General features: G+C 44.1%; 1 protein-coding gene across 1 annotated transcript in view; it reads left to right on the forward strand.

Moving 5' to 3' along the window:
* The window catches only part of atp10a (ATPase phospholipid transporting 10A), a 144,998-nt gene that overhangs the window by 69,811 nt on the left and 62,635 nt on the right, over positions 1-12,552 (forward strand). The window contains exon 10 of the mRNA XM_029697368.1: positions 7,217-7,781. Coding sequence (XP_029553228.1) covers positions 7,217-7,781 — 565 coding nt within the window. The remainder of the gene's footprint in view (positions 1-7,216; positions 7,782-12,552) is intronic.

Below are 12,552 nucleotides of genomic sequence, written 5' to 3' on the forward strand. Positions count from 1 at the left end.
AACATGCACCTACAGTAATATAGAACAGAACATGCACCTACAGTAATATAGAACAGAACATGCACCTACAGTAATATAGAACAGAAACATGCACCTACAGTAATATAGAACAGAACATGCACCTACAGTAATATAGAACAGAACATGCACCTACAGTAATATAGAACAGAACATGCACCTACAGTAATATAGAACAGAACATGCACCTACAGTAATATAGAACAGAACATGCACCTACAGTAATATAGAACATAACATGCACCTACAGTAATATAGAACAGAACATGCACCTACAGTAATATAGAACAGAACATGCACCTACAGTAATATAGAACAGAACATGCACCTACAGTAATATAGAACAGAACATGCACCTACAGTAATATAGAACAGAACATGCACCTACAGTAATATAGAACAGAACATGCACCTACAGTAATATAGAACAGAACATGCACCTACAGTAATATAGAACAGAACATGCACCTACAGTAATATAGAACAGAACATGCACCTACAGTAATATAGAACAGAACATGCACCTACAGTAATATAGAACAGAACATGCACCTACAGTAATATAGAACAGAACATGCACCTACAGTAATATAGAACAGAACATGCACCTACAGTAATATAGAACAGAACATGCACCTACAGTAATATAGAACAGAACATGCACCTACAGTAATATAGAACAGAACATGCACCTACAGTAATATAGAACAGAACATGCACCTACAGTAATATAGAACAGAACATGCACCTACAGTAATATAGAACAGAACATGCACCTACAGTAATATAGAACAGAACATGCACCTACAGTAATATAGAACAGAACATGCACCTACAGTAATATAGAACAGAACATGCACCTACAGTAATATAGAACAGAACATGCACCTACAGTAATATAGAACAGAACATGCACCTACAGTAATATAGAACAGAACATGCACCTACAGTAATATAGAACAGAACATGCACCTACAGTAATATAGAACAGAACATGCACCTACAGTAATATAGAACAGAACATGCACCTACAGTAATATAGAACAGAACATGCACCTACAGTAATATAGAACAGAACATGCACCTACAGTAATATAGAACAGAACATGCACCTACAGTAATATAGAACAGAACATGCACCTACAGTAATATAGAACAGAACATGCACCTACAGTAATATAGAACAGAACATGCACCTACAGTAATATAGAACAGAACATGCACCTACAGTAATATAGAACAGAACATGCACCTACAGTAATATAGAACAGAACATGCACCTACAGTAATATAGAACAGAACATGCACCTACAGTAATATAGAACAGAACATGCACCTACAGTAATATAGAACAGAACATGCACCTACAGTAATATAGAACAGAACATGCACCTACAGTAATATAGAACAGAACATGCACCTACAGTAATATAGAACAGAACATGCACCTACAGTAATATAGAACAGAACATGCACCTACAGTAATATAGAACAGAACATGCACCTACAGTAATATAGAACAGAACATGCACCTACAGTAATATAGAACAGAATTTGAATTTCACTGAATTCAATTCTATTTCTTTTCGTTCAAATTCGAAGTGCAATTCTGTGTCCTTTTTTACTACTTTAATTTAATTGTGATTAACCCTGTTGTGTACAGTGGTTCTTCCTTTTAAAAGTAGTCATCCTGCAGCGTGATGTGTAATGGCATGTTATAATGTTATTTTACTGTCAGACATTAATGCTAGTTAGACCACCAGAAGCTAAGTTATTGAAATGACATGGATCTGTAGGCGTAAGAGTCTTGTTTACTGTTTTAGCATAACTTACTTATTGGCATAAAGACCTACTTCAATATACAGTATATCCATCAGTCATTCATGTCATCGCACCGCATACAAGTCATCCATGTCTTTTTAAAACAATCAAGCATTTTAGTTATATAACTAAATCACAAAGCGAGCTTTGAATAATTAAACTATGACTAAACTGCAACATATCGGCTAAAGCGATTTGAATTCTTGATTGCATTTGACTTTTTAATATTGGCTGTACTAGAGACTTTAAAACCTTTTTTGTTGTTCGAAGAGACAATATGAGATTGATTATAATTTGTTTAAATTATTATAGTATTTGTTGTACTGTTAGAAATGTATCTTTAATTCAATGTATTAATATTATGGTGTTTCTATTCCAAGAAGAACAAACAGTAGCCTCTGTAGGCCTCAGGGTTTCAGTTGGGAAGATATGGCGCTGTACAACGTGATCGGTCGGGAGTCGGCTTCAGGGTTTCAGTTAGGAAGATATGGCGCTGTACAACGTGATTGGTCGGGAGTCGGCCTCGGGGTTTCAGTTAGGAAGATATGGCGCTGTACAACGTGACCGGTCGGGAGTCGGCTTCAGGGTTTCAGTTAGGAAGATATGTAGCTGTACAACGTGACCGGTCGGGAGTCGGCCTAGTCTACTAACTGACTGCGAGTGAAGAACAAATAACCGTCTAAAGCAATTGAATTCAGGAAGTAATTCAAAATATGTGAAAAAAATATACCTTTTTTAAAAAATATATATACAGTGGATTTAAAAAGTCTACACACCCCTGTTAAAATGCCAGGTTTTTGTGATGTAAAATAATGAGACAAAGATAAATCATGTCAGAACTTTTTCCACCTTTAATGTGACTTATAACGTGAACAATTCAATTGAAAGACAAACTGAAATCTTTGAGGGGGAAAAATGTAAAACTCACAATAACCTGGTTGCATAAGTGTGCACACCCTTAAACTAATACTTTGTTGAAGCACCTTTTGATTTTATTACAGCACTCAGTCTTTTTGGGAAGGAGTCTATTAGCATGGCACATCTTGATGTGGCAATATTTGCCCACTCTTCTTTGCAAAAGCGGACATCTCCTTCAGATCGCCCTCTTCAGATCACCCCAGAGATGTTCAATTGGATTCAGGTCTGGGCCATTCCAAAACGTTAATCTTCTTCTGGTGAAGCCATGCTTTCGTGGATTTGGATGTGTGCTTTGGGTCGTTGTCGTGCTGAAAGGTGAACTTCATCTTCAGCTTTCTAACGGACGCCTGAAGGTTTTGTGCCAAAATTGCCTGGTATTTGGAACTGTTCATAATTCCCTCCACCCTGATTAAGGCCCCAGTTCCAGCTGAAGAAAAACAGCCCCAAAGCATGATGCTGCCACCACCATGCTTCACTGTGGATATGGTGTTCTTTGGGTGATGTGCAGTGATGTTTTTGCGCCAAACATACCTTTTGGAATTATGGCCAAAAAGTTCAACCTTGGTTTCATCAGACCATAACACATTTTCCCACGTGCTTTAGGGGGACTTGATGTTTGTTTTTGCAAACTTCAGCTGGGCTTAGATGTTTTTCATTGTAAGAAAAGGCTTCTGTCTTGCCACCCTACCCCATAGCCCATTCATATGAAGAATACGGGAGATTGTTGTCACATGTAGCACACAGCCAGTACTTGCCAGAAATTCCTGCAGTTCCTTTAATGTTGCTGTAGGCCTCTTGGAAGCCTCCCTGACCAGTTCTCTTCTCGTCTTTTCATACATTTTGGAGGGACGTCCAGTTCTTGGTAATGTGGTGCCATATTTTCTCCACTTGATGATGACTGTCTTCACTGTGTTCCATGGTATATGTAATGCTTTGGAAATTCTTTTGTACCCTTCTCCTGACTGATATCTTTCAACAATGAGATCCCTCTGATGCGTTGGAAGCTCTCTGCAGACCATGGCTTTTGCTCTGAGATGCAACTAAGAAAATGTCAGGAAAGTCCTACTAGAACAGCTGAACTTTATTTGTGATTAATCAGAGTCACTTTAAATGATAGCAGGTGTTTAATGACTTCTATTTAACATGAGTTTGAATGTGATTGGTTAATTCTGAACACAGTCACATCCCAAGTTATGCAACCAGGTTATTGTAAGGTTTTTATTTTTCATTTTTCCCCCTCGAAGATTTCAGTTTGTTTTTCAATTGAATTGTTCACATTATAAGTCACATTAACAGTAGAAAATGTTCTGACATGATTTATCTTTGTCTCATTCTTTTACATCACAAAAACCTGGCCTTTTAACAGGGGTGTGTAGACTTTTTATAGCCACTGTATTTGTGCTTAGTAGCTGAGGCTTTATGGCTTTGCCATCAACCAAAAACACAGCATCTAAAGTGGTAGAAATATATTATTGAATTCGATAAAAAATACTATTTCAAAATGCACATGTTTAGACAACACTACATAATGATCTGTATGTCAGTTAGGGGACAACACTACATAATGATCTGTATGTCAGTCAGGGGGCAACACTACACAAAGATCTGTATGTCAGTCAGGGGGACAACACTACATGAAACATTTACTCTTCAGTTAAGAGATACCTCCTCCTTCCCTCACACTCAGTCTCCATCTCTCTCAAACACACACCTCTCTCTCTATCCCTCAAATAAACATCTCTCTCTCTATCCCACACACACCTCTCTCTCTATCGCTCAAATAAACATCTCTCTCTATCCCACACACACCTCTCTCTCTGTCCACACACACACCTCTCTCTCTATCCCACACACCTCTCTCTCTATCCCACACACACACCTCTCTCTCTATCCCACACACACACCTCTCTCTCTATCCCACACACACACCTCTCTCTCTATCCCACACACACACCTCTCTCTCTATCCCTCAAATAAACATCTCTCTCTCTATCCCACACACACCTCTCTCTCTGTCCACACACACACCTCTCTCTCTATCCCACACACACACCTCTCTCTCTATCCCACACACACACCTCTCTCTCTATCCCACACACACACCTCTCTCTCTATCCCACACACACACCTCTCTCTCTATCCCACACACACACCTCTCTCTCTATCCCACACACACACCTCTCTCTCTATCCCACACACACACCTCTCTCTCTCTCCCACACACACACCTCTCTCTCTCTCCCACACACACACCTCTCTCTCTCTCCCACACACACCTCTCTCTCTCTCCCACACACACCTCTCTCTCTCTCCCACACACACACCTCTCTCTCTCTCCCACACACACCTCTCTCTCCCACACACACACCTCTCTCTCCCACACACACACCTCTCTCTCCCACACACACACCTCTCTCTCCCACACACACACCTCTCTCTCCCACACACACACCTCTTTCTATCACACACACCTCTTTCTATCCCCCACACACACCTCTCTATCCCACACACACACACACCTCTCTCTCCCACACACACACACACACAGCTCTCTCTCTATCCCCCACACACACACACCTCTCTCTCTATCCCACACACACACACACCTCTCTCTCTATCCCACACACACACACACCTCTCTCTCTATCCCACACACACACACACACCTCTCTCTCTATCCCACACACACACACACACCTCTCTCTCTATCCCACACACACCTCTCTCTCTATTCCACACTCACACACACCTCTCTCTCTATCCCACACTCACACACACCTCTCTCTCTATCCCACACACACACACCTCTCTCTCTATCCCACACACACACACCTCTCTCTCTCTCTCTCCCCCACACACACACACACACACACACACACACACACACCTCTCTCTCTATCCCACACACACACACACCTCTCTCTACCCCACACACACACCTCTCTCTATCCCACACACACCTCTCTCTCTCCCACACACACACCTCTCTCTATCCCACACACACACCTCTCTCTCTATCCCACACACACACACACACCTCTCTCTCTATCCCACACACACACACACACACCTCTCTCTCTATCCCACACACACACACACACACCTCTCTCTCTATCCCACACACACACACACCTCTCTCTCTATCCCACACACACACACACCTCTCTCTCTATCCCACACACACACACACACACCTCTCTCTCTATCCCACACACACACACACACACACCTCTCTCTCTATCCCACACACACACACACACCTCTCTCTCTATCCCACACACACACACACACCTCTCTCTCTATCCCACACACACACACACACCTCTCTCTCTATCCCACACACACACACCTCTCTCTCTATCCCACACACACACACACACCTCTCTCTCTATCCCACACACACACACACACACCTCTCTCTCTATCCCACACACACACACACACACACACACCTCTCTCTCTATCCCACACACACACACACACACACACACCTCTCTCTCTATTCCACACTCACACACACCTCTCTCTCTATCCCCCACACACACACATCTCTCTCTCTATCCCCCACACACACACATCTCTCTCTCTATCTCACACACACACACACACCTCTCTCTCTATCTCACACACACACACACCTCTCTCTCTATGTCCCACACACACACACACCTCTCTCTCTATCCCACACACACACTCACACACACCTCTCTCTCTATCCCCCACACACACACACCTCTCTCTCTATCTCACACACACACACACACACCTCTCTCTCTATCCCACACACACACACACACACACACACCTCTCTCTCTATCCCACACACACACACACACACACACACACACACCTCTCTCTCTATCCCACACACACACACACACATACCTCTCTCTCTATCCCACACACACACTGCTCCTGACTTTTAAAACTTTAGGCACAAAACAGAATTTATGGAGCACCAGAAATATATCTATTTGAATTTTTAATATATTTTATGCTTTCATTAGGCCTATATGAATCCTACCTTTTTTGAGTTAATCTGATGAGTAGCAGTGATATCTAGACATGGAGATGTAAATCAGTAGAATAGTCATATCTCTGATACGGAGCCATTTCACTTTCCTACTGTTCCTCATTTGTTTCCTTTGTTCCATTAGTAACGGTCTTATTCACACAATGCCCTTGTGCCCCAGCCAGGCTGTCAGGGTTTTATGCCTAAGAGAAGGCCGTATCTGTAGCCAGATGCCTGGTGCTGTCCCTCAGCACCCGAGGGATAGCGAGAGGGAGACATGTCTCTCTCCCTCTGTCTCACGTGTCTCCCTCTCTCTATCCCTCTCTCTCTCCCTCCCCTCCGGTGTGGATGAGATTTGGGCTAATGTTTCTAACCCTCTGTCCCTCTCTCTCATGTGCGGATGAGGTTTTAGCTAATTTTTCTAACCCTCTGTCCCTCTCCCCTCAGGTGCGGATGAGATTTGGGCTAAAGTCCCCGGTGAAGACTATCGAGGACTTCATCAAACGCTTCACCTCCAGCCGTCTCACCTCCAACTCCAACAGCAGCAGCTCTTCCAGCCTCAACCGTTCCTCCCACCGCGAATGTTCCAGTGTCCTGTCCTCCCCCTCCGCCGAGAGCACCCTGACTAAATTAGATGAGGAGCATCACCTTGGAGGTCCCGGAGGTTTGGAGCATGCCTTCTCCCCTGTCCCTCCTCACGCTACCGAGGGAGAGCCCGGGGCCCTAGAGGAAGGAGAGCTCCGTTACGAGGCAGAGTCACCTGACGAGGCCGCCCTGGTGTATGCAGCGCGTGCCTACAAGTGTTCTCTGGTTGGCCGGCTACCTGATCAGGTGACGGTGGAGTTACCTCACCTGGGGAAGCTAAGCTTTGAGCTGCTTCACACTCTGGGGTTTGACTCCACCAGAAAGAGGATGTCTGTGGTGGTGAGACACCCGCTAACAGAACAGATCACCGTCTACACTAAAGGTGCTGACTCTGTCATCATGGACCTCATCACACTGCCACCTACAGGTAGGAGGACCTCACAGCAGGCCACGGGAGGGGTGGTAGGGGACTGGTCACGATGATGCTTGAGTTTATTAGGTATAATCTCACCTACAGTGCTTTCAGAAAGTAGTCATACCCCTTGACTTATTATATCGTTATGGCAAGTCAGTTAGGACATCTACTTTGTGCATGACAGAAGTCCTTTTTCCAACAATTGTTTACAGACAGATGATTTCACTTATAATTCACTGTATCACAATTCCAGTGGGTCAGAAGTTTACATACACTAAGTTGACTGTGCCTTTAATAAACAGCTTGGAAAATTCCAGAAAATGATGTTATGCCTTTAGAAGCTTCTGATAGGCTAATTGACATCATTTGAGTCAATTGGAGGTGTACCTGTGGATATATTTCAAGGCCTACCTTCAAACTCAGTGCTTCTTTGCTTGACATCATGGGAAAATCAAAAGAAATCAGCCAAGAACTCAGGAAAAAAATGGTAGACCTCCATAAGTCTGGTTCATCCTTCGGAGCAATTTCCAAACGCCTGAAGGTACCACGTTCATCTGTACATACAATAGTACGCAAGTATAAACACCATGGGACCACACAGCCGTCATACTGCTCAGGAAGGAGACGCGTTCTGTCTCCTAGAGATGAACATACTTTGGTGCGAAAAGTGCAAATCAATCCCAGAACAACAGCAAAGGACCTTGTGAAGATGCTGGAGGAAACAGGTACTAAAGTATCTATATCCACAGTAAAACGAGTCCTATATCGACATAACCTGAAAGGCTGCTCAGCAAGAAAGAAGCCACTGCTCCAAAACCGCCATAAAAAAAAAGCCAGACTACAGTTTGCAACTGCACATTGGGACAAAGATCATACTTTTTGGAGAAATGTCCTCTGGTCTGATAAAACAAAAATAGAACTGTTTGGCCATAATGACCATCGTTATGTTTGGAGGAAAAAGGGAGGAGGCTTGTAAGCTGAAGAACACCATCCCAACCGTGAAGCACGAGGGTGGCAGCATCATGTTGTGGGGGTGCTTTGCTGCAGGAGGGACTGGTGCACTTCACAAAATAGATGGCATCATGAGGTAGGAAAATTATGTGGATATATTGAAGCAACATCTCAAGACATCAGTCAGGAAATTAAAGCTTGGTCGCAAATGGGTCTTCCAAATGGACAATGACACCAAGCATACTTCCAAAGTTGTGGAAAAATGGCTTAAGGACAACAAAGTCAAGGTATTGGAGTGGCCATCACAAAGCCCTGACCTCAATCCCATAGAAAATGTGTGGGCAGAACTGGAAAGGCGTGTGCGAGCAAGGAGGCCTACAAACCTGACTTAGTTACATCAGCTCTGTCAGGAGGAATGAGCCAAAATTCACCCAACTTATTGTGGGAAGCTTTTGCAAGGCTACCCGAAATGTTTGTCCCAAGTTAAACAATTTAAAGCAATGCTACCAAATACTAATTGAGTGTATGTAAACTTCTGACCCACTGGGAATGTGATGAAAGAAATAAAAGCTGAAATAAATCACTTTCTACTATTATTCGGACCTTTCACATTCTTAAAATAAAGTGGTGATCCTAACTGACCTAAAACAGGGAATTTTTACTAGGATTAAATGTCAGGAATTCTGAAAAAATTAGTTTAAATGTATTTGGCGAAGGTGTATGTAAACTTCCGACTTCAACAAACTTCCAACAGAATATTTTTATTCTGTTCAGACGTTCTTATCTTCACTCTGTCATTTAGGTTAGTATTGTGGAGTAACTACAGTGTTGTTGATCCATCCTCAGTTTTCTCCTATCACAGCCATTAAACTCTGTAACTGTTTTAAAGTCACCATTGACCTCATGGTAAAATCCCTAAGAAGTTTCCTTCTTCTCCAGCAACTGAGTTAGGAAGGACTCCTGTATCTTTGTAGTGACTGGGTGTATTGATACCCCTTCCAAAGTGGAATTAATAACTTCACCATGCTCAAAGGGATATTCAGTGAACCAACAGGTTCATTCCTGATATAGGGAATGAGGCCCAGCAGGTTTATTCCTGATATAGGGAATGAGGCCCGCAGGTTTATTCCTGATATAGGGAATGAGGCCCAGCAGGTTTATTCCTGATATAGGGAATGAGGCCCAGCAGGTTTATTCCTGATATAGGGAATGAGGCCCAGCAGGTTTATTCCTGGCTATTGTAGGAGAGAAATGTAGAGTAGGTCTAAAAATCCTTAATGGCGAAGGTCTACACACACACACACACACACACACACACACACACACACACGTCGTTAGTCGTCCAGGAACGCAAAGAGCTAATTCTGTGTACACACCGTCACCAGACACCTGTCCAGGATTGCTTAGGAAGGCTGCCTGCCATTCCGTCCCTTTCTCTGCCACAACAACGCAGTGAAGTGATTAAAGAAACCCTGTTTGTTAGGTGGAGGGTTTCCAGGACCCCTGACCCCTCCAGGAAAGCCACAGCGTTGGTTTTTAAAATGGCTGAGTGTGAACCTGACTTTGGAAGTCTTTTGGTGTGGCAGCGATGTTGGGGAAGAACGTTTTGTGAAGCAGAAAAAAGTCACGTATTCAGCGGAGCAGTTGTGACAGGCCTTTTTTTAGACATGGGACCCCATTCAGTGTGACACACTGCCAGTAAATGCAACAGGGTTTCTGTGATGAATCAAAAAACTTTGTCCTTACCCTGCAATAGTGTATTCAGTATTGGACCTGTGTGAATGCTCATCTCAGCAAGTCATAAATGAAGGCAGGTTGAACTGTAGTAGAAAGTTATCGTCGTATCACCTTGAATAAAGCACCTTGGTAACTGGCGGAAATCAAGGGAGAAGGTGGTGTTTTTTTATTCTGGCATCTTTTTCTTCAGTTACTCTGAAACGATCCTGGATTCATTTGTGAACGATGATATTGATTTTCCAGTCCCAAATGGTACCCTGTCCCCTAAATAGTTCTTTACTTTTTGACCAGGTCCCATAAGGGGTTGTCATTTGGGACACAACCTAGGTGTTATGAACGTCCCGTAATTTGACCGGATCTCTGTAGCCAATCTCACAGGTTTTTTTTTACTAACTGACAATTCAGGATGTGTGGGACCTTTTTTTGTAGTTTAGTTTATAGAGTGAGGCAATTCCTTTGGGACAGAATTCTCAATCTCACCTCTAGCCCAGCTCCTCTGAATAGTGTCAAAGATTTTTTTTTATAACTAACCCAAGATAAACTTACAGTCTGTTGTTTCCAATGGGAGCAGAATAAGCAAGGAGGTGGGCAGGGCCAAGTACGAGCTAGCGAGATCCTATCGGCGCATTATAGCACATATTCACATATTTCCGTTAGGGAATGCGTATTCTCAAGTGCGCCTTTGCAATAACTCAATTCGGCCCCTTGCACTCTACAAAACTTACTGAACTTAGTTCACTTTGGTCGTAACAGATTCAAGTTTTTGGTAAGAGAGAACTGTGTTGAGATGAAATGTTTGATAGATGAGAACATTTGCAGAATGTCGGCCAAAATCCATCTCGCTCCAACTTTCCCAACTGCCAGCCATTTGGCTTCCTCTCATCACCGTATTTGGGGGTGACTAGAAATGCCAACGGGATGCTTCACATTTATATGCCATCTTGGTCCAAGGCTTTTTACAGATCCCCCAGCCCAGCTCTGAATAGGCCAACCCTGTACCTCAGCCCTCAGCCCCCAGCCCAGCTCTGAATAGGCCAACCCTGTCCCTCAGCCCCCAGCCCAGCTCTGAATAGGCCAACCCTGTACCTCAGCCCTCAGCCCCCAGCCCAGCTCTGAATAGGCCAACCCTGTACCTCAGCCCAGCTCTGAATAGGCCAACCCTGTGCCTCAGCCCTCAGCCCCCAGCCCAGCTCTGAATAGGCCAACCCTGTACCTCAGCCCAGCTCTGAATAGGCCAACCCTGTGCCTCAGCCCTCAGCCCAGCTCTGAATAGGCCAACCCTGTACCTCAGCCCTCAGCCCAGCTCTGAATAGGCCTACCCTGTACCTCAGCCCTCAGCCCAGCTCTGAATAGGCCAACCCTGTGCCTCAGCCCCCAGCCCAGCTCTGAATAGGCCAACCCTGTACCTCAGCCCTCAGCCCAGCTCTGAATAGGCCTACCCTGTACCTCAGCCCTCAGCCCAGCTCTGAATAGGCCTACCCTGTGCCTCAGCCCTCAGCCCAGCTCTGAATAGGCCAACCCTGTGCCTCAGCCCCCAGCCCAGCTCTGAATAGGCCAACCCTGTACCTCAGCCCCCAGCCCAGCTCTGAATAGGCCAACCCTGTGCCTCAGCCCTCAGCCCAGCTCTGAATAGGCCAACCCTGTGCCTCAGCCCTCAGCCCTCAGCCCAGCTCTGAATAGGCCAACCCTGTGCCTCAGCCCTCAGCCCAGCTCTGAATAGGCCAACCCTGTACCTCAGCCCTCAGCCCAGCTCTGAATAGGCCAACCCTGTGCCTCAGGACCTAATGAATTTCTTCTCAATTGAACTGTAATTCAGTATAAATATTTATTTTTTTAAATGGTTGCATGTTGCGTTTTTATATATTTGTTTTGTTCAGTATATAAGTAATGATCAATGGGAGCCACCCTGGTTGGTAATTAGACCATGATTACAACCAGGTTTAGATAGCCGGCCACTAGACTAACTTACCAATAAAGACCTCTGTTGCTGACATGGGCTTATTAAGTGACTGTTGATGCGTAACCAAATTCTAGAAATTCCAGGTTGTGTATTCTATTACTATAACTCTCAACAGTAAGTAGAGACCAAGACTGA

This window comes from Salmo trutta, chromosome 17, assembly GCF_901001165.1.
Source record: "Salmo trutta chromosome 17, fSalTru1.1, whole genome shotgun sequence".
Lineage (NCBI taxonomy): Eukaryota > Metazoa > Chordata > Actinopteri > Salmoniformes > Salmonidae > Salmo > Salmo trutta.